Source organism: Vulpes vulpes, chromosome 11, assembly GCF_048418805.1.
Source record: "Vulpes vulpes isolate BD-2025 chromosome 11, VulVul3, whole genome shotgun sequence".
In the NCBI taxonomy this organism is placed as follows: domain Eukaryota; kingdom Metazoa; phylum Chordata; class Mammalia; order Carnivora; family Canidae; genus Vulpes; species Vulpes vulpes.
Genome location: NC_132790.1, coordinates 58,016,979 through 58,038,645, shown reverse-complemented (window position 1 = coordinate 58,038,645; position 21,667 = coordinate 58,016,979). Strand labels below are relative to the sequence as shown.

The 21,667-nt window shown below is 48.7% G+C and overlaps 1 protein-coding gene across 3 annotated transcripts in view; it reads right to left on the bottom strand.

The window, feature by feature from the left end:
• ITGA9 (integrin subunit alpha 9) overlaps positions 1-18,952 on the bottom strand; it is a 344,722-nt gene extending 325,770 nt beyond the window's left edge. The window contains exons 1-3 of one of the 3 annotated variants that reach the window (XM_072726452.1): positions 18,725-18,952; positions 3,725-3,852; positions 2,357-2,463 (exon numbers count right to left, since the gene is read on the bottom strand). In XM_072726452.1, coding sequence (XP_072582553.1) covers positions 2,357-2,463; positions 3,725-3,852; positions 18,725-18,909 — 420 coding nt within the window. In that variant the 5' untranslated portion in view covers positions 18,910-18,952. The remainder of the gene's footprint in view (positions 1-2,356; positions 2,464-3,724; positions 3,853-18,724) is intronic. The other 2 variants (XM_072726453.1, XM_072726451.1) reach the window with 2 other exon arrangements.
• Between the last annotated feature and the right edge of the window lie 2,715 nt (positions 18,953-21,667).

The window sequence follows — 21,667 nt, the reverse complement described above, 5'->3', positions numbered from 1 at the left end:
TAATCGTTACCACTGATCACATCTCCAGAGACAGCTCCCTCCTCAGACTGATTTGCAGTGACACAGAACCCTCTGGAAGTTAAGTTCTTGGCCACACAGAGGTTATCCTTCTATGGGAGGAGGAAATGTTTTAACAGGATCAACCTCTGGCTCTAAGCTCCAAGCACTCTAGAGCATGGTGTGTTATACCACCACCAGACTACCACTTCCTCTATCCTGAATTTTGACCTCAGGCCATCCTGATTTAGAGATGGATCAGCTTCTTCCCTCCTTTCCAGAGGACGGCACACAAGCATTTGAGCCCTCCTGGGGCCAAGTTGTCCAGTCAGGGTCAGGCTCAGTGTCTGGAGGAATGTAGAAGTTTGGAGATGGTCCAGGAAGACCGCAACAGTGATTAAAGCACTGGACATAGCGACACACAGCAGGGTTAGGGCCCTCAACAGATATACAATGGTTCCAGTAGGGAGGCCCCTCCATACTGGTGATAGCATCCAGCTGCTTCCTCCTTCCCCATGGGGCCTGGCAAGGGGCAGATGATAAATTTGTGGTGAAAAGGCAGGCCAAATTCACATGAATAGCCTCTGCTATGGCGAAGTTTAACATAAAGTGGGCTCCTGAAAGAGGGGAAGGAAACATTTTGCCTAGATCTGTACAGAAAACCTACTTCCCCTGGGATAAAATATAAATATGTAAAACACTCCACTTTATAGCATGTAGCCCAAAGGAAGCCTCCAATGAATGGCAGCTGGTAATATTTTCCCTCCTTGATCTTATGTTTTTATAAGAAAAATCTTCATAGAGCTTCCAAGAAAAGTCAATGAAAAGAAAAGGCCTATGAAGTCAGAATACTGGTTATCTCAGTGGAGAGGGGCACAAGGGAACATTCTGGTATTAGCAACAAGGATGCAGGAGTGTGGTTAAGAAAAATTCACCAAGCTGTTCACATCAGGTTATGTAAGTACTTTAGTGTTCTACTGTAATAGGAAGGAGTAAAAGAAAAAGAAAAAAGTAGACAAAATTTCTGAGGTAATTACAAATTCCTTTTTTGTTGAGTCTAATAAAACCTTCTGGAGTGATGGAAATGTTTTCTCTGTGTGCTGTCCAACATAGTAGCCAGTAGCCATGTGCTGCTACTGATCACTTGAAATGGGTCTAGCATGACTGAAAACCTGAATTTTTAATTTAGCTAAATTTAAAGTATACTGACTCCATGTGGCTGGCAGCTACCTCCTTGGATGGTCTAGCTCTGGGACATCACAAGTCTCAAGGGTCAAGACTTCTCTTTGTACCTCTGCAAAGCACCCAATGAACCTGCTGAGTATATCATATGCACTTTGGGAACTAAATATAGTAAACCCTTGAACAACATGGTGGTTTGGGGGCAGCAGTCTCTCATGCATTTGAAAATCTGCATATAGCTTTTGATTCACCCAAAACTTAATAGTCTGTTGACCTGAAACCTTATCAAGAACCTGCCGATCTTCCCAGCAGGTCGGAGAGTCAGTTAACACATACTCTGTATGTTGTATTTACTAGATACTATATTATTACAATAAAGTAAGCTAGAGAAAAGAAAATATTAAGAAAATCCTACAGAAGAGAAAATACATTTTACAGTGCTGTAAAAAAAAATCCACCTATAAGTGGACCCATGCAGTTGCAACCCGTGTTGTTCAAAGGTCAACTGTAAAGCACTAAAAATAACATGGATTTCATAACATATAATACTATGTAGGAATAAGCAGGAATAAACTACTACACACAACATGGGTTAATTTCAAAAGTATTTTGAGCGAAAGAAGTCTTACACAAAAGAACACACATGGTAGGTTTCCATTTATATGAAGTTCTAGAAATATAAAAAGTAATCCATGGTAGTACTAATGATAACAGTGGTTGACTCAGGGTGGGAGGAATGGACTAGAAAGGAACACAAGAGAACTTTTGGGGGATGGAAGAAATAATCTATAACTTGATGGAGACAGGGGGATTACACAGGAGTCTACCAGTGTCAAAAGCCAAACTAGAATCTTAAATCCTGTGCATTTCACATACCGCATACCTTGAAAAGCACACACTCACAAAAATGCTTACGTAATGAATAAGATTTCTGAAGCACTCTTCACCCACATTTTGTCATGTTTTGACACCTGTACCTCTGCACCCTGGAACGGATGTTAAACATTTGACAGATAAAGAAAATAAAATGGTTAGTCATTTGTCCAAGCAGTAGTCCAGAGCAGGCAACCTCAAGGCCATACCCTTGTCACCGTGCCATCCAGCCTGCCTAAGGAATCACAAAGTCATTCATCCTCAGAGTGCCACCCCTTCTCCACAGCACCCCCGGAGGCCTTACCAGCAATAGGCCATCAGCCTTGGGCTGCCGGGCCAGGCTCACCCCCATCCACTCATCATCCCGGTCTTCCCGGCAGGTCTTTCCACATGGCATGCCCCGATTCTTCCCTAGATGAGAAAGAGAAAAGCCAGACTTCCTTTTAGAAATGATGTTCTGCTGGCTGCTTTTCAAAGGGTGGTCTACAGTCCAAACGCTGGTCACCTGCCAGTGAGAAAATGAGGAACTTGGAACAAAGTGTAAATCAACTCTATCACGATGCACGGTTGACTGCTTAATTCAGCCAATATTTTTTTCATCGCCAAGACTTTTGCTCCATGAAGGAAGTGGTGCAGTGATTTACATTCTGAAGCTAGCTCCTTACTCTGCTATGCACCAGGAATCAGCAGTTCACAAACCAGTCATTTTGAGTGGCACTAAAGAACACCACAGACACCTCTGCTTTTCAGCTAAAGAATATCTTAACAATTCTTTGTTTAAAAAAATATATAGCTAGGATTTCTTGCTGGGAAAGAACTTTGGAGAAAGTGAAGACCTGAAGGGATAATAAAGCAGCTCCCACAGTGTGCCAAGCACGGATCTATGTGACACTTACCTCACTTAACTTTGTCAAGGTAATTGTGTAAGGTAGGTATCTTAGTCCTAACTTTACAGGCAAGGAAACTGAAGCCAAAGAGGCTATGGAACTTGCTCAGTCCCAGTAAGTCCCAACTAGTAACTGGCAGAGCTGGGCTCTGAACCCAGGCGAGTATATAACCTGATTCTAAAGATGACGGATCATATATTTTCCACTGGACCAAAGTGAGCTTTGTAAGACCTCCACCTATCATATCTTTCCCCTACTTGAAATATAAAGCCTAAGATTGATTTTAATGGCCTCCTGCTTCATGCAGAACATAAAATCTTAACACCTTACCCCAGCCCGCATTGTCAACCCCCCATGCTCCCATCCTCCCGCTCACCACTCCAGCTATACTGTCCTCATTTGGTGCTTTAAAATGGCACAAGCTTTCCTCTGCTTGGAGGTTCTGCCTCCCACAGCTGCCCAGCTAACTACTGTGAATCTTGTCAATCATGTGTAGATCAACTACCCACCTCCCCTCTGGTCTTCTTGCACTCGACTATTCATTTTAATGTCTCTTTGCCCACTAATCTGTATGGCCCAGGAGGGCAAGATCTTTGCTTTGTTTCACTAGTAGATCTCAGTGCTTAATAAGTAATATGCACTCAACACATGATGGATGGATGGATGGATGGATGGATGGATGGATGGAAGGAAGAGGGGATTAATGATCAGGCCACCCTGAGAAGACAAAGAAGAAGTGTGAGGGTATGGAACCCATTTTCACCTTGGCAATGACATCCACCCACCTCGAGCCATGTCCAATTCGGTGCATCTCCGGTCAGGGTTGGTGTGGACACGGCACTTAAACACAGCCCCAGGGGACTTCACTGAAGCACTGTATTTGGAGTCTGCCTTTGGTGCCCCCACGAGGACCCTGCACGTGAAGAAGAAAGGACATTCTGTCACAACCCAGCACCAGGAAAGAGGAGGCTGATGGTTAAATCCTCACCCAGCCATGGGTGCGTTGCCTGAGCGCTTATTGAGAAACTCTCCTCCAGCATTAAAGTGTGCTAGAGGGCCTAAGGGGAAGGGTCCCCTGCAGTGAACCTATTAGATTTTTCTCCTGGTACCTTTAGAGCTTAAGACTGGCTGGGAACACATATAACCAAAGGGCTCATATCTAAAACCTATAAAGAACTCCTATAAATCAATAAGGAAAATACAGACAACCAATACAATAGTAGGCCAGATACTTGATGAAAGAAGATAACCAAACCACCAATAAACATATAACAAGACGCTCAATAACATTTGTTATCAAAGAAGTCCAAGTGAGAAATCCATGCCTCCTAGAAGGTTACAAGTGCTGGCAAGGATACAGAGGAAACAGAACCCTCATATACTGCTGGTGGGAGTGCAGACCATGACAACCACTTTAGAAAATTAGCAGTTTTTAAGAAAGCAGAACATGGGCCTACCCGAGGGCCTGGCAATCCCATTTCCAGAAACACACCCCACAGAAATGCATGAGTCTACCAGGAGACATGGACAAAAATGTTCACAGCTGCAAATGTCATGGCCAAACACTAGAGGAGACTCAGAGGTCCACTCATGCCAGAAGATACAGGTAAATGGTGGCACAGAAATACAACAGCATTCTACATGGCAACGAAAATCAATGAGCACGCAACTACTGCCACACGATGAATCTCACAAATACAGCACTGAGCAAAAGACATCAGGCACAATAGGCACTCACTGTCTGATTCCATTCATCTTAAGTCCAAAGCAGCTGGAATTTAACTGGTGCTAAAGGTCATGCTACAGGTTACCTCTGGGGAGGAGCAAGGGGGGTTGTAGCTAGGGAGGGGGGGTTCCAGGGGAACTTGTGATGTTCTATTTGCAACCTGAGGAGTAGCTAACCCAAATGTGATAACTCATTGAACTGTATATATGACATGGGCCTTTTCCAGATGTGTGTGACACTTCAGCAAATAATAATAATAATAATAATAATAACAAAAAGTAGGAAATTTAGAGATGCCATTTCTCTTCTGTGTCCCCTCTTCCCCTTGCCCTCTACCACACCCAAAGCACCTATATCTAAGAGGAAATAGGAAAGAAATAGCAGGAGGGTAGAATTATAAACCATATCCTTTACACCAGTGCCAAACCAGAGGTAGAGTTCACATATGAACAGGGGCAAGAAGGAAGCTCAGCATCCCTTCTTCATCATGAACCAGAAGTTGCTGTGGAGATGAGCTCCCCCTGCAGTCCCCTTCCCTGCCATGGAAAAAAAGAGTGAGAATTCTAAGATGACAGAAGAGATACACTTAGGGCTGTGCAGGCACGGAACATGGGGACACTGGCAATAAGCTCCCCTGCAGGTGTTGCAGAAACACTTCTGCCTCATATGTTTATGTACTGTTCCCAGAGAGCAGTCCAGTGCCGAGCTAGAGTGAAGAATTCTAATGGCACCAATAGGGCACAGCATGTGCTGAGCCATATGCCATTTGGAAAAAGCCTTGTCAGGTGAGACTCTGAACAAGGTCTACACCTGTGTCCAAAGAGTAGAAAATTCCAAGCCACTTCTGAAGGAGAACATGAGCTGCTTCTTATGTGTAGCAGCCTGGAAAGGAGATGCGATTCACCCTAAGAGGTACCAGGCACATTGTAAAGTACACCATTCCCCACTGGCCTTGGAATAGAATGCATTATCTACTATGTATGTGTGGAAAAGCAGTCTAGCAGAGGTTGGAATGACCCCAGACAGCCTCCCCAGAGATGTGGAAAGCTAGCCCAAGCTCCCCTCACTTTGTCCTGAAAGCCACCTTCACCTTGGGAATCATGACATTCACCCCACCCCCACCCACAGAATGACACTGCTCCCTCCCCAGCACCTTGGCTGAAAGGAATGGAGATCTATATATCAGACAACAAAAGTCTGGGACCCTCAGCAAAGGCCCAACAGCCATACTAATCTGGCTTAGAGATGTGGCATCAGGTTCATGAGAAGGCATGTGGGTCCTGTCTTCATTCCCACTGCCTCTGAGCCCAATCCCTCAACACCCAGAACACAGAGGATCTCTGAGGACACAGTGAGCCAGGGAAACTCACCCTCACTAGACCGTTTTTTTCTAGGTAAGTCTTGAGAGTCTATACTTGAGAGTCTATACACAGTGGGGTATAAGAGGAACAGGCCTCGAAGCTTCCCTGCAGTCCCTCGGTAGCACCCCAGGAAGCTGTGCTTCCAGGTGCTTGCTGGCAACTCCCACTCCTGCAGCCCCCCCACAGTGGGCCCCAGCTGCAAAATCCTTAGGCAATGGTGGGGCTGGAACCCACAGCCTTCGGAAATCTTTGTAAGCGCTTCACCACACAGACCACACCAGGGCAACTCGCGGGCTCCCGGCTGCTCTAACTCAAATGCATGATGACACTCAAAACAAAACTCCAGTGAGAAGAAAGCCACATTAAGGGATCAATTTCCCCCCCTGGCTTCTGGCGCTGAGCTTCAGAGCCACCAGGGCAGGCCAAGGGTTGCTCTTGATAATGCCAGTTGTGTTTTCACAGGTGAGAAGAATTAGCAGTTTGACATGTCTAAACTGCCGAAACATCCACTGCCTTTCCACATGTCAGGTTGTAGGAGCTGCGGAACATAAAATGCCTCCTGCACTCAAAAACCCCAGTGGGACAGGGCTTGGTCCAAACATTCCCACAAATTTCAAATTTACATTAGCACAGTGAATAAATGCCACTTGCAATTCATTTGGTAAAAATTACACAAAGGAGAGAATTATTCCCATACTGAGGAAGGGAAATGGCTGCAAGAAACAAGGTGCTTCTGTATCACATCCTCCCAAATGGCACTAGGACCCTGGTCATGTCAGAAGTGCCATTGTGCCAAATTCACAGATCAAGGCTCACAGGTTATTCCAGGAAGGGATCCCGGAGGGCTAAAATCCCAACTGCGGCTTCATCCAGCCTAGAGCTGAGACTGAGAAGGGTGAAGTCCCCATCAAAACCTAAGATAGAAAAAGGATCCACTGGTTTATTTTTCTCTTCCAAGCCCAAAGTACTCAGGGGTTCTACCAATGGCTGATCAAGCACTGATAACAACCCTCTGCGTATAGCTCTTCATCAGCTGGCCAGATGAGAAGGTTCTTCCCAAATCCTTTGTCATGGGAAATGAAGCAAGAGATGAGGGGTGTGTGTACACACATACACGCTCACTGGGGTGGCACGGTGGAGAATGAGCTTGTATCTCTGTGTTTACAGAACGCCGTGGCTTCCTCCACAGCCTGGTGCTGTTCTTTACCTAGGCTGTCTGCCAGCAAGACTGCTGCTGCCGGCCAGCCGATGAGCCTGTCTCTTCTGAAGTTGGTTCAGCTGGCTCTCCGCCAGGCCAATCCCAAGAGATGGAGAGCATGCAACCGCCCAGGGTTCAGGACAAACCACCAAAAAGATGCCATCTGCCTTTTCTCTCATTGTTCTCTGAGTTATAAAGAGATAGCCCAGACACTTCAAAGATCCCCCCAAATCTTCCCTGTACTCTTGACAAGACCCTGAGATGTTTCTTTCCCTCGTACTGTTACCATATGAAAGGGCCCAAGTGTTCCCACCAACAGGCTCCCATCACTAAATCATCAGGCTGATTCTCACCTTTGCTGGCTACTTCAAGTGTGGTCCTCAGACCAGCGGCATGGGAGCTAGATGGAAATGGAGAATCTCAGCTCTCAGCCTGCTAAATCAGAACGCACATCTTAACCAGCTCTCTGGTTGATATATAACTACCAATGCCGATTACAAATCATGTTCCATTTGGAGCCAGTATGAACAGATGACTCTTGAGAAGTGAGACTCTCCTCCTATCCTAGCCCGTTAAAGATGCACCCAAACTTCCAAGATGTTTTAGAGTTCCTTCATTAATTCATAACTCTAGATTTCTAATTACAAGGACAACCAGGGTGTATCAGGCACTTAGAGTATGCAGATGCTAGGCTAGGCTCCTTAAAGGCAGAATTGCATTTAATCTTCAGAGCAATTCTGTGGAAGGCACTCCCATCCCCATTTTACAGATGGAGGAACAGGTGGCCAAAGGTAGTCACAGGCTGTACCCAAGCCCACAAAGCACAGTAAAAAGCAAAAGCAAGCCCACAAGTACAGGGCCGTCTCCCCTCTCTGCCCACCCCACATGAGCCAGAAAGTAGGAAAAGGGAGCCAAGTGAGGAGCGACCCCTCTGCTGCTAGCCACCACATGTGATCTTGCCTAAACAAGCACTCATGAGGCTCTGTGGGTGGCCCCCAGGTTAGAACTTTGATTTGGAATTTCTGTCATGCCAAAGGACCAGGGTTTAGAATAGAAAGAAGCCCTTTATCCTCCCGCAACAGGCTGTGTTGATCACTTTCTTGCTTTTCTAAAACGTATACACTGTTGGCACAGTGATGCTCAGAGGTTTGCCTCTCCTAATGTATAGTTCAGACACCTGTCTGGAGAGCTGGGCTCATCTGCTCATCTGCCAGCACCAGTTATGCTCACATGTGGTCTGATTTCTTGCTCAAAGGTAACCCCGTTGGGCAGCTTCTGGTGTGCACTTTACTCAGAGACTGTGGGTTACAAACTGGTGAGCAGTAGAGCTTGGATTTACACCCTGGGCATCCATGTCTGAGGGTGTGCTCTTTCCAGTCCTCCAAACTCCCTGATTGTGGCAGTTTAAATGCCCTCCCTTTTTCCAATGCAGCCACCTCCTTGGTTGACATGTGTGTGGTCAAGCTGGCTACAAGGGCTCCACTCCTACCACCCATCTGCTCTGAACCCATCCCTAACATCAAGAGAGCAAACAGCAGGTAAATTCCCTAGCCAGCGGGCGACAGAGAAGGACCAAGCTGCCTCCCTGGGGAAGGCTCCCTCCCTGCCCACTAATTCCACAGCAGCAATTCCTCAGGGTGAAATTACAGTGAGTTCGAGGGCAGCAACTGGGAATTGAAAACCTTAAATGCATTAGGTTTGCTTCTGTGCATTTGAACGCAATGTAAAAGCTTCCCCAGGGACCCATGTGTCAGTTACATGAGTGGAATTCAATCATTGCATGTCCCTCCACACTGCCCAGAAACCCTAAGAATCACTCCACCTCCCTTACTGGGCAGAAAATAGCCAAGACTTGAACAGAGAGAGAGCTGGTTGCTGCCAGGGAGCCACCTCTGACCACACAGAACCCTTAACACCCAGAGAGCACAGACTCTCTAGGGCCAATGCCTGCCAACAGAGCTGGCGAACCTAAAAGGCCCCAGAAGCTCCTCTTTTTACATTTGGGGAAACTGAGGCTCAGGCTCAAAACAGGGAATACTAACTGCTTTTTAGGGGTTTAAAACTAATATTTCCACTTGAGTTCTAAGCTTTGAGGGCAAGTTATTCAGGGGGGGAAAGTGTAAGAAACACAGGGATAGCACAGGGTTCAAGTTCTGCAACACTGATAAGTGTCCTATCTGAGGCCACATAGATTCACTACTCTGGGCCTCCATTTTCTTCTTCTGTAAAACAGGAAGAATTGAAATGTACCTAGTAAGGGTTCTCACAATGTTTAAGCTAATGTTTATAAAGTACCTAGCATGGTGCTTGGTACAAAGTTGGTGCTCAATGAAACATGAGAATGTTAGACAGTAGGCCAAACACCTGAGCACCCAACTTGTCCCAGCTCCTCATCTTCGTAGCACTCTCAGGAGCTCCTCAGACCCAGGAATTTATTCAGACCCTCAGCTGAGCTCATAGAAATCCAGGAATGCCTAGGGCACTCTCACCAGTACTAGCAGACTGCAAAAGGAGCCATGCCCTTCTCAATGGGGCTCTGCAGTTTCTTCCATTAGGAAGTGACGTCTGTCCCCACCCTCTACCCCCAGCACCCCTTAAATGTGGGCAGGCCCAAAACTTGCATTGGCCAACAGAATGTGATGGAGGGGAAGTGGTTTGACTTCCCAGCTTCGGCTTCAAGAGATCATTCATGCTCCTGATTGCTCTCTTGGCACCCTGCTCAGCCACCATGTGTACAAGCCATGCTGCTGGGGGGTAAAAGACACATGGAGAGGAGCCATCCCCAGTGAAGCCATCCTAGACCAGCCGGCCAACCAGCCTAACCAGAAGTTAACAGCAGACACTTGCATGAGCCCAGCTGAGAGAAGAACCATCCCGCTGAACCCAGCCTAAACTGCCAACTATAGAGTCATGAGCTAATAAATGGTGATTGGTTTAATCCCGAGTCATAGAGTAGTTTGTTACACAGCAACATTGTGGTAATAGAAAACAGAGCATCAAGGCAGGACATGCCACTTTTGCATGGAAGTGTACTGTGGTACCTCCACTGTCCCCCAATTGCTCCTCAGTCCAGCCTATGGACCTGGCTCTGCAGCTGAGAACTGCTGCTCCTGTTCCTCCAGCTGTCTGGTCTCCTCTCCTTCCCCCAAGGGAAATCTTCTTGCCAACCAGGACCACAAACTTTTACTGAGGACCCTGCTATGTGCAAGGCAGGGTGGGGTGGGAGATACAGCCCTGAAGAATGTGCTCCCTCACCTCCACCTCTGTGATCTCAGGCAAGCTCCCTGGCCACTCAGGACTTCGTCTTTAAAAGATAATACAAATGCACAGTCCTCTTCCCAGGACAGCAGTGAGGCACAAAAGGAAATAGCAAAGTATGTGTGCATGTGTGTGGGGGGGGTGCATTTAGGATGGCCAGACTTTTGAGAACAGGGTAGGAGTTTTCATCCACCAAGGCCAGGGGCAGACAAATGCTCCCAGAAGTAGCATCAGGGCACTTTTTCTTCCTCCTTAGGAAATGAATACCTTGGACAGGGGCTTGATGGGGGAGGGCACAGTTGCAAGGCTGACCCTGAAAATGGCCAGACCAGCACTAAGTCAGGCCCATCGAGGTTCAAATCACAACTCTGCAATCTACTTGCTGGGTAACCTTGGTTTTGGCTTCTGCACCTCACTAGCAGCCCCACTGCTTCAGAGTGACGATGAACATAGCCCCTCTGGCACACAGATAGTACTCATAAAAGACTGGCAATAATATTTTTATTCTGGGAACTTTAGGCTGGAGTAAAGAAAGGGAAAGAGGGAGGGGTTCAATCCAAATGCGGAGTCAGAGAATGAAACAAGTGGCTTCTATGCCCAATTGGGACAGAGCAGAGGCGCAGGCAGGGTCCCCTCCGTGGAGAGGACCGTGGAGAGGCCTCTGTCAGGGAGTGAAGTGTCCTCAGAGGCTGCTATCCTGGCCAGGGCCTCAGGTCTTGGCAGATGCACCGAGAAGCAGCCACTGGAGAAGGGAGCATGGTAAAAGAGCCAATGCTTTCCTTCTTCACCTGAGAGCATCAGGTAAACATTAAAATCCAAGAGAGGCAAGACTCTGGGAGATGTGAATAAAAGCCATGAGGTCTTTCCAGTGCTTTCTTGCAAGAATTTTTTTCTCCAAGAACAGGTTAGTACTTTTACCTTTATACTTTTTTACTAAAATTCTCACTACTACCCCCCAACCTTAGAACTACAGACCTACCTCTCAGACTTATATGGAGCCCAGGATGGGGGCCAGAGCACCCCACCACAGGGGTGGCATCCCACCTGCTGAGAGAAGAAAGCAGCATGCAAAGCTCTGGGATGTCCAATCCCACAGGCCTCCAATTAAAGAAGCCATCTCAGGGACGCCTGGATGGCTCAGCAGTTTGGTGCCTGCCTTTGGCCCAGGGTGTGATCCTGGAGTCCCAGGATCGAGTCCCACATTGTGCTCCCTGCGTGGAGCCTGCTTCTCCCTCTGCCTGTGTCTCTGCCTCTCTCTGTGTCTCTCATGAATAAATAAATAAAATCTTTAAAAAAAATAAAAATAAATAAAGAAGCCATCTCAGAGGCCTTCTGGAAGCAGAGAGGATGTAATGGAATACACAAAAATGCAGATTTACATAGAGTATGACCAAAATTTTAAAGACCACACATAACGAATGCACCTTACACAGGTCTATCACATTCATTTCTGCATTGAGTATAGACACTTCGATTTTGATAAACCAATAAAGGAGTCAATAAATGTCCTGAAAGCAAACTCTTTTAGTATCTCAAGTTGGGATGAAGAGGACCATTAGTTCCAAAGGCCAGATCCAAGTAAAAATAAAAAGAAGTACTAGTATTTATCAAGGGTTTCCTAGGTGCTGGAGGTGGTATTCCAGGCTTTGTGTACATCACCTCATTTAAGGCACCCAAGAATGAGAAGAGGGAGAAACTCTTTACTCCTCTTTTCCAGAGAACACACACCAGCTCTGCCACTTTGGCCACCTGACCTAGGCAAGCAACATCTCTGTGTTTCAGTGTTCCCCTTTGTGAATGGGACTAGAATGACAACCAGCTGAGACTCAGGAACATTAAATGAGTTCATGCATATAAAGCATGTAGAATAGTACTCAACACATGCTAAGGACTCAGTATGTATGGCTGCTGCCACCATGTTGCTTCAGCTGTGAACAAACTCACAACACAAGGCTTTTCTGTTCTCTCAGAAAGCAGAAATTGGGGACCCAGAGAGCCTGTGGTTTCAAAGACTCTAGATCTTTCCCAATCTTGGATTCACTTTCACTTTCTAGGGCTCCCTCTGGAAAAAGGAAGGTCATAATAAAACACTTTCTTTTGCTTGGGCTGGTCACCAATCCATGTGGTTTAATGGCTTGTGGTTCACAAGGTACCAGGAATGAGGTCCCACTGCTCCCTCTGGTCAGGAACTCATAAGTTGCCCAATGGTTCAAGGTAAGGGGGGGGCCTCTCCCTCTTCCATCCTTCACCTGTGACTTCCTTGAAATCAGGAAGAGGTGCCCTGGGCATCAGTTAGCAGCTAGAACACCCTGGAGTTGGCTGTAGGCCAGAATCCTAATGTTCCCCATGCTGACCCAGTGTAATAAGCAAAGGCACAGATAATCCCCAGCCACAACTGCTGGCCAAGGAGCACATCTCATACCTTCCTAACACAGCGATTCACAGACGATGGGCTCCATGGCAGCCATGGAGGCGTGCATCCCCTGCGCCACCTTATGCTGCTCAGCTACAAGGGGGCAGTGAGCTGACAGTCCCCAAGGGCAGCCTCTTCAGGGTGGCAGAGCAATCAAGCTGAGGCCATGCTCCTCCCAGGCAGGCACAGCCAATGACTGATCAGGATCATGGTGGGGGCGAGGGGGAGGGGTGGCCCTGCTGAATTGATGGACACCTTAATTAGATCTACAGCACAGTCTGAACTCTCCTTACTCCCTCCATAGCCCTTACCCCCCACACTTCTCTGGTACTCCTATCTCTGCCCGAGCATCCACTCCCAGAGGACACAACACTGACACAAGCTCCCAGTCAATGTGCACTGATCACCCAGCCTGGGGCCAGCTTTGGACAAGGTAACTCTAAGCTGCAGTTCTCCAACTGGCAAACTGGAAAACCATGCAACCCAAAGATTGTCCCAAAGATTCCACTAAAGACTATGATGCCTGTGAAAGCATTTGACCCCTTACAGAGCGATGCCCAATCAATACTATCTGTTGGGATGATCAGTTTTCATTTCTTAAAGTTACAGGCTACTCCCTTGATTTCTGAGAACACAGTGGCTCCTTTTAATACACATGAAAACAACATTTCCCCCCAGACAAATCACAGTAAGAGTTATCAGAAAAAGACCATTTCCGGACTAGCAGCAAGTCAGCAGGGAGTCAGAACTGGCTGGGGCCCAGCTCTTCACACCCTCACACCCAGAGCTGTAAGTGACTTGCTTGAGAAGAGTCGTCTTCTTGCCCCATAACGTTCTCCCCTGGGCAAGACGGCTGCCTCTGCCTCTGCCTCTGCCCCTGCCAGCTTTCAGCACTAGCTCAGGAAACAGCACCCCTGCCAGCTTCTCCAGATCCGCAGAGAAACACCCCAGAGACCCCAAGAGACACTTTCTGGGTCCCTTAGAACTCAGGCCTCACACACACACGCCATGCCTTCCTGAGAGCTTGAGAAAGCAGGCTTTGCAGGGCAGTAAGAACCTGCAGGTGTGAAGAACAGGGTCTGAAAATGTGACTTCCAGAAAATCCTTCTGGGGAAGTGGAGCCACACTCCCACCCAAGGGCCTGGTATGGGCCAGAACTCAGCCAAGACATGCCCCATGCAGCTTAGAAGAAGGTGCGGCTGCCACTGCCATTTCTGGACGCCACCTCCCAGAGACAGGCAGTGGGCTACTGCAAGGTCCTGGATCCCAGGGTCCCCCTTTTAGAAGTTTTGCCTTCATGGGGGTCTCCCCTTTGCCCCTCTGAACCACCTGTGCCATCCCAAGAATGAGCCTCTCCCCATCAGAGCCCACATATTAGGCTGTGCCTGAGACACAAGACAAGAACCCCACAATGTCATCCATCAGACAGGTGGTGGGGTTTCCACTCCTGAATCCCTCCACCTTAGCAGAGCACCCACTCCAGTGTCTGAGCAGGGAAAAGACAAAGAAGTCAGCCTCCCTGGCTTGTCCACTATTAATTCGGAGTTAGACTTAACCACCCGAACTTGTTTTGATACACAGATATGCCAAGGGCTGATTTTTTGTTTTTCTTATGTCACCGTCTGATCCTTGTCTAGCCCTTGAAGACTGAATTCATTGCTCTAAACACCCACACTGCCCAAAACTCTCCACGGTAAGTATTCTACATACCGTCCAGTACACTAGTCATTATCCACGTGTGGATGTTGAGCACTTGAAATGTGGCTCGTATGACTGAGAAACTGAATTCTTAATTTTATTTGATTGTAATTAATTTTAATTTAAATAGCAATCCATCTGGCTAATAGCCACTGCAGTGGCAGTGCAGAACCATCTAGCTTGTTCTTTTAATCCTCAACCTTAATGCAAAAGGAGAATGTTATGTTCTCCTTGGCTCTGAATTACCTCCTATTCCTCACTGAATGATGCTCTGACAGCCTTAACAAAGCAGAAAGCCGGCGCGTCTTCCATTTCCGAGCACTTGCTCTGCGCCTGAGCACAGCCGTCTTGATGTGTCCCGGGAGATGGGGCAGGAAGCACGTCGCCAGAAAGGAAGCCAATGCACCCAACCACCTTGGACTCCAGGGCGTCTGGGGCAGAGAGGAAGGAGGGGAGGGGAAGGGAGGGGTGTGAAAGAAACCCACTCTGGGGGCTGGACGCCAGCCGGGCTGCATTTATTTATATCACAGGGTGTTATAGTTGTCTGCCCTGCAGCTGAAGAACCGGTACACGTCTAAGCAAAGGGGACAGAAATGGGCTTTGTCCATGTTCCCTGGCACCTAGTGCTGTTGCTCAAAGGATGCAAGAAGACCCGGGGCAGAGGGTGTGGGGAGAGAGGTACAGGAGAGGAAGCTAACTCTGGCAGGCAGACACCCTGAGTGTTGCTGGCAAAGAAGAAACTGAGTCATTTGTATGTTTGCACCCAAATGACATCTGTAACACTGTCTGGGATATTCTGGTCCACCTGCCCATGAGGACAACTCTCACTGCCTGGAGCACAGCAACAGAGGGACCATTCAAGCCAAACACTGGGTCTGGGGCTCTGCTCTGGATGTGATGGGACCAGAGAAGCTGTGTTCAAGCCCCAGGGTTTAGAGAAGCAAGGTCACCTCTAGGTCTTGCAGAGATCTAAAACTTTCTGAGCAGTGACAGGTATGCTCAGTTATGGGATTCAAGAACAAGTGTTAGCTCTACTGGCAGAGCACATACACGTGCTTTGTGATGTGCGCCGGGAATCACGTTAACACCACGGACCCTCAGCTCTGCGGCAGAGCCCACCCTGACCCTGGTGCCTGGGCTGTATCCCCGGCCCCTCCAGCACATTCTTCTTGCTCCTCTATCCTATCTGCAACAAATCCTTCTACCTGTAAAACAGTGTTCAATTAACATGAAGCCAATTTACTAAACCACTAATACTGAACTAAGAAGCTCAGTAGGAATTTCTTAAGAAGACAAACTCCAAATACAAGGCTTAATTAACATTTTCCTTCTTCTCAAAAGTTTCAATGTCTTTCTTTTCCTTTTCATGTCTATCACTTACTTCTCACACCCATTTCTGCCTATTTGTGATCTTTTTAATTCCCCTCATAGAGATGGCAAAGCTCTTCAACTGCACGGGATCAGCCCTGCAGCAAATCACTCCAAAACCCCAGGGTCAGAGTTAATGCATTCCTCTAAAGTACACACTTTAACTTCACTGGCACTTTGAAGATGCATAGAAAACGTCTCAAGCCTCCCTCCTCTCTGACCCAGCAATTCCAAGCCCCGGAATTTATTCAAAGGAAATAATTAAGGATGTCCGCAAGGCTTTAGTTACAGGGATGTTTACCCCTGCTGTTGTTTATAATCATGAGTAATTGGAAACAACCTACACGTCCCTCCAGTAGGAGGGGATGCAGACTCCTCAGTTTTGAGGAGTCTGCATCTCTAGTGGCCCAGGGCCCAGGGACTGCCTAGTAGGAAGAGACCAGCAATTAGTCGCTAAGTCACTCAACCAACCTCAGAGCTAAACGTTTAGAGACATTGGGTAGATCCAGATTCCACAGAGCCTGGATCTCGTAAATTTAGGGTGACTACCTTTAATACAAAGTTAGGACTATAAATTTAGGGGATCCCTGGGTGGCTCAGTGGTTTAGCGCCTGCCTTTGGCCCAGGGCGTGGTCCTGGAGTCCCGGGATCGAGTCCCGCATCGGGCTCCCGGCATGGAGCCTGCTTCTCCCTCCTCCTGTGTCTCTGCCTCTCTCTCTCTCTCTCTTTCTCTCTCTCTCTGTCTATCATAGATAAATAAATAAATAAATAAATCTTTAAAATAAAATAAATTTAGGCACAGGGTCTTGGTGGGGGCCCATGTGAGTGAGGGGGCTTTGGTAGAAGTTTCCTTGGCCTCATGGGGAGTCTAGTTTCCAGAGAAGAGAAAGGAGGTGTGGCTGGAAGTCTATTGCTTCAAGAGCCACAGTTGACAAAGTCTGGGCAGCAGAATCAGCTGAGAATAACATTCAAGATCTAAGACAAAGAATATTGGAGGGAAGGGAGAGGAGAGAAAAGGCTAGGGAGGAAAATGCTGGGAAAAAGCAGCAAGAGGACAGACATCAAGGACATAGCAAAACTATGATAAAGGGACTCCTGGGTTGCTCAGTGGTTGAGCGTCTGCCTGCCTTTCCTCGAGAGCCCCCTGCCCAGAAAAGCCCTCCAATTCCTGACCACTGGCTCCACATACTTTGTGCCAAAGCCACACAGTCCAAGAGCCCAGCGTGGGGTTCTGGGATGCGTTCTCCAACTGCTCCTGTTGCATTCTCTACCAAATCCAAAGCCCACAGTGGACTGGGACATGCGGGACATGGAAAAGGCCTGCGTGGCTTTAAAAGGGGGATTTGAAAAAATAAATTTAAAAAAGGGGGATTTGGCAATGCAGAAAAAGACAATCTAGCCTTAAACTCAGCAACTGGAGTAAACTGTAGAGAAGGAGATGCAGGACTGGACAGGGGCCATAAAGGACTTTAAAAACTGGTCCTCTTGGAGGCAGTTCTCCTAAACAACATGATTGTGAACATGCTGGCCGGTCACGGAGTCACCCTTTCCCAGGAATGCTCAAACCTACAAACCCACCTTTTAAAAAAAGATTTTATTTATTTATTCTGATAGATGCAGAGAGAGAGAGGCAGAGAAAGATACAGGCAGAGGGAGAAGCAGGCTCCATGCAGGGAGCCTGATGTGGGACTCGATCCCGGACTCCAGGATCACGTCCTGAGCTGAAGGCAGACGCTTAACCGCTGGGCCACCCAGGTGTCCCCAAACGCACCCTTTTTCAAGATTTTTTTTCTAGATTTATTTATTTATTTATGATAGACATAGAGAGAGAGAGAGAGAGAGAGAGAGAGAGAGAGAGAGAGGCAGAGACACAGGAGGAGGGAGAAGCAGGCTCCATGCTGGGAGCCTGACGTGGGATTCGATCCCGGGCCTCCAGGACCGCGCCCTGGGCCAAAGGCAGGCGCCACACCGCTGAGCCACCCAGGGATCCCCCAAACGCACCCCTTTTGATCAGCTTCCGTCCAATTCGGAGCAGTGACCGTCTCACAGAGCTGCATGTGGAGAGCACACATTACTGACCTCACCTTCCTAACCTGCATCCCCAAAGGATACTCACACTGGTGCCCACACAATAAAACCAACTCCCAACTCCAGACTTGTCTGTCACCCGGGGCCCACTGGGCCATGACCTTGAATAGGAGAACTGTCTGTGGTCTAACTCTCTGATGAAGAGGTGACCCTCGTGTGCTGTGGGACTTGCACGTGCCTGGGGAAGGAGTCAAGGAGGAACCAGCCTCCTCTCAGTGCCACTCCGCAGGGGCTGGGCAGTCACGCTCTGCGCCTGTTAGCTGAGGCACTTAATGGAGGCAGGTTCCTACCCTCTGGGACTCTCCAGGAGCAAACTAGACTCCTTGAGCTCTAGAGAACCACATCCGTCTTCTAAAACCTCAGGTGCTTGTCTCCGGGTCAGATGGCCCGTGGGAAAGGAGGCCCAGGCTGCCCCAGGAGTCGCCCACCAGCCTTGGCACTTAGGGTGCTGCGCCACCCTCCTGTCCGGCATCCTGGGCCCTCGCAGCTTGCTCCCTGGGAGGCCGTGTAGGGGGGGGGGGGCTCTGGGCCGCAGGGCGCAGACACTGACCTCGGGGCCCGCGCCTCCCCGACACACACGTCCGGCACCACGCACCAGAGTGGCCTGGGGGGGGCGGCGTGGCAGGAGCTCCCCGGCCTGAGGGCGGCCGCGGCCCTCGGACAGCGGGCACTCACCAGCGCGTGTGGTCGTGGACGTGCTCCAGCACCGCGTAGCCGAAGAAGGAGCCGGCGGGCCCCTGGAAGCGCACCGGGCGCTGCGGGTCCAGGCTGTAGGCGTCGGCGGGCGGCCCCGCGGCCACGAGCGCCAGCAGCAGCGCGCGGAGCCCCCCCGCGCCCGTCCGCGCCGCCGGCCCACCCATCCCCAGCCCCAGCCCCAGCCCCAGCCCCAGCCCCAGCCCCAGCCCCAGCGGCCGCCGCGCTCGCTGCCCCCGGGCCGGCGCCGAGCGCGAGGGCGCGGGGCCGCGGGGCCGCCGACGGCCGGGAGGCTCCGGGGCGGGCCGCGCTCCGAGGTCGGGACTGCGGGCGGGCGGCGGGCGGGCGGCGAGGCCGAGCGCAGGGCGGCGGGCGGCGGGCGGCGGGCGGCGGGCGGCGGGCGGCGGGCGGCGTCCAGGCTGCGGCCGCGAGGTCTGCGCGCCCCGAGCGAGCGGTCCCGGCCGGGCGGCGCTGGGCTGCGGGGAGGCGCGCCCGCGGGGTGGGCGGCCCGGGGCGGCGGGGGGACGGCGCGCCAGCGCCCCCTGCCGACCGCCCGGCGGCCCGCGACCGCCGCGGCCCCGCCCCCCGCGGGCCTCGCCCCGGACTCGCACCCGGACCCCGCACCAAGGACTGCGGGTGCGCTCCCGCCCGGCCGGCGCGAGGTCTCCGCCCGCAGCCTCGGCCCGTGCGAGCCGGCTGGCCACGCGCATCCGCAGGTCCCACCGCAGACCGGAGGAGCCAGAAGCCCCGAGGTTGGGGCGCTCGGGGACGGGGCTCCGAGGTGGCTCCGGGGGATGCGCTGGCCCAGGGACTGAGGCCCGCACCGGGGCCCCCAGGGAGCCCGCCTCTCCCTCTGCCGAGGCCTCTGCCTCTGTGTGGGTCTCATCAATAAACAAACACATAGATCTTAAAAACAAAACACGAAGAAGCTCTGAGGGTTGGGCCCAGCCGTGTGTGCGGAGTCAGGTGTTACTGTGATAAAATATACACAGTATGAGACTTGCCATCTTAACCGTCTTTGAGTGTACAGGCCTAATGGCATTAAGTACACTTAGGTTGCTGCGCATCCACCACCACTCACCTCCAGAACTTTCCTGTCTTGCAAAACTGAAACTCTACATCCATTAAACACCAACTCCCCAATCCTCCCCGCCCCCAGCCCTTGGCAACCGTCATTCTACTTTGTGTCTTTGAACTGGGCTGCTCTCAGGACTTCGTATGAGGGGAATCATATGCGGCTGGCTTACTCCACTTAGCAAAATGCCCTCAAGGTTCACCTATGTTGGAGCAGGTGTCAGCACTTTCTTCCTTTTTAAGGCTGAATAATATTGCACATACATGTTTTCTTTATATATTGATCCTTTGATGGACACTCGGGTTGGTTCCACCCTCTGGCTACTGTGAATATGCAAATAAGACTGCTATGAATGTAAGGGTACAGTTACCTGTTTGAGATCATCGCAGTCAGGTCTTTAAGGTATATGCCCCTGAAGTAGGATTGCTGTTTCATATAGCAGTTCTGTATTTAATTTTTTAAGGACTACCATAATGTTTTCTACAACAGCTGCATCATTTTCCATCCCACAGACAGTGCACAAAATTCTACTATCTCTATGTGCTCTTAACACTTATTATATTCTGGGGGTTTCTCTCTCTCTCTCTCTCTCTATATATATATATATATACACACACACACACACATATACATATATATGTGTGTATATATATTTATTTATATATACCCATACACATACAAATATATACAGTGACATATACACCTCACATCCTATTCTATAGATACATAGATATAGATATACACACACACACACAAAAATAATCCCATGTCCCAGATAGCAAGTACCTAAACTCAAAAAAAAGCAGCACAATTAAACAGAGAAAGGTTATTTCTGCCTCATTTCCCCAAGCTTGTTTCTCTACGTGAGCTGCCCAGACTCACCAATGGTGCTCCCGGCCACACAGTCACCTAAGATAAGAGCCTAACACAAAGTCCTATATCTATTTCTCTCCCACCCCCTATCCAACCAGTCCTGTTTATTCCACCTCCTCAAACTCTTAAATCTATCAACTCATTCTCATCTCTGCTGCCTAGGCTTCGAGTCAAGCCCTTGCTTTCCTTGACCCACAGTGTCATAATTATTATCTTTTTTATTTCTACAGTATCCATAGGGATGTCCCTCATTTCATAGGTAACTTGTGTTTTATTTGTCTTGGTGAGAGTTATTAATTTTATTAATCTTTTTAAAGAAGATTTCCTTCTTTACTGTTTCTTCTAATTTCTTTGGATTTAATTTGCAATACTTTTTTCTAGCTCCTTGAGATAGATACTCAGATTTTTAGCCTTACTATTTTTCTAATTCTTTTCTAATACATACGTTTTATAATATATAAATATATATGATATATATTATATATAAATTTCTATACACACACACACACAAATTTCCCTCTAGGCACTATCTGACTTGCATCCTGTAAGTTCTGCCAATATATTGTATTGTCATTATCGATCAGTTCAAAATATGTATGTATGTATTTATTTATTTATTTATTTGACAGAGAGAGAATCTTAAGCAGGTTTCATGCCCAGCACAGAGCCCAATGCAGGGCTTGATCTCACAACAGTGAGATCATGACCTGAGCCAAAATCAAGAGTAGGTCCCTTAACCAACTGAGCCACTCAGTTGTTTTTTCCTAAAATATTTTCTAATTGTTGTTGAGTTCTCCTTGGTCCATGGAATATATAGAAATATATTCTTTAACTTTCAAGTTTGGGGAGTTTTTTTCTTTTTACTAATTTCTTTTTATTTTTTTAAAAAGAAGTATTTATTTTAAGAAAGAGCGCCTGTGGGGGGGGGGGCAGAGGGAGAGGGAGAGAATCTCAAGCAGACTCCCCACTGAGTAAGG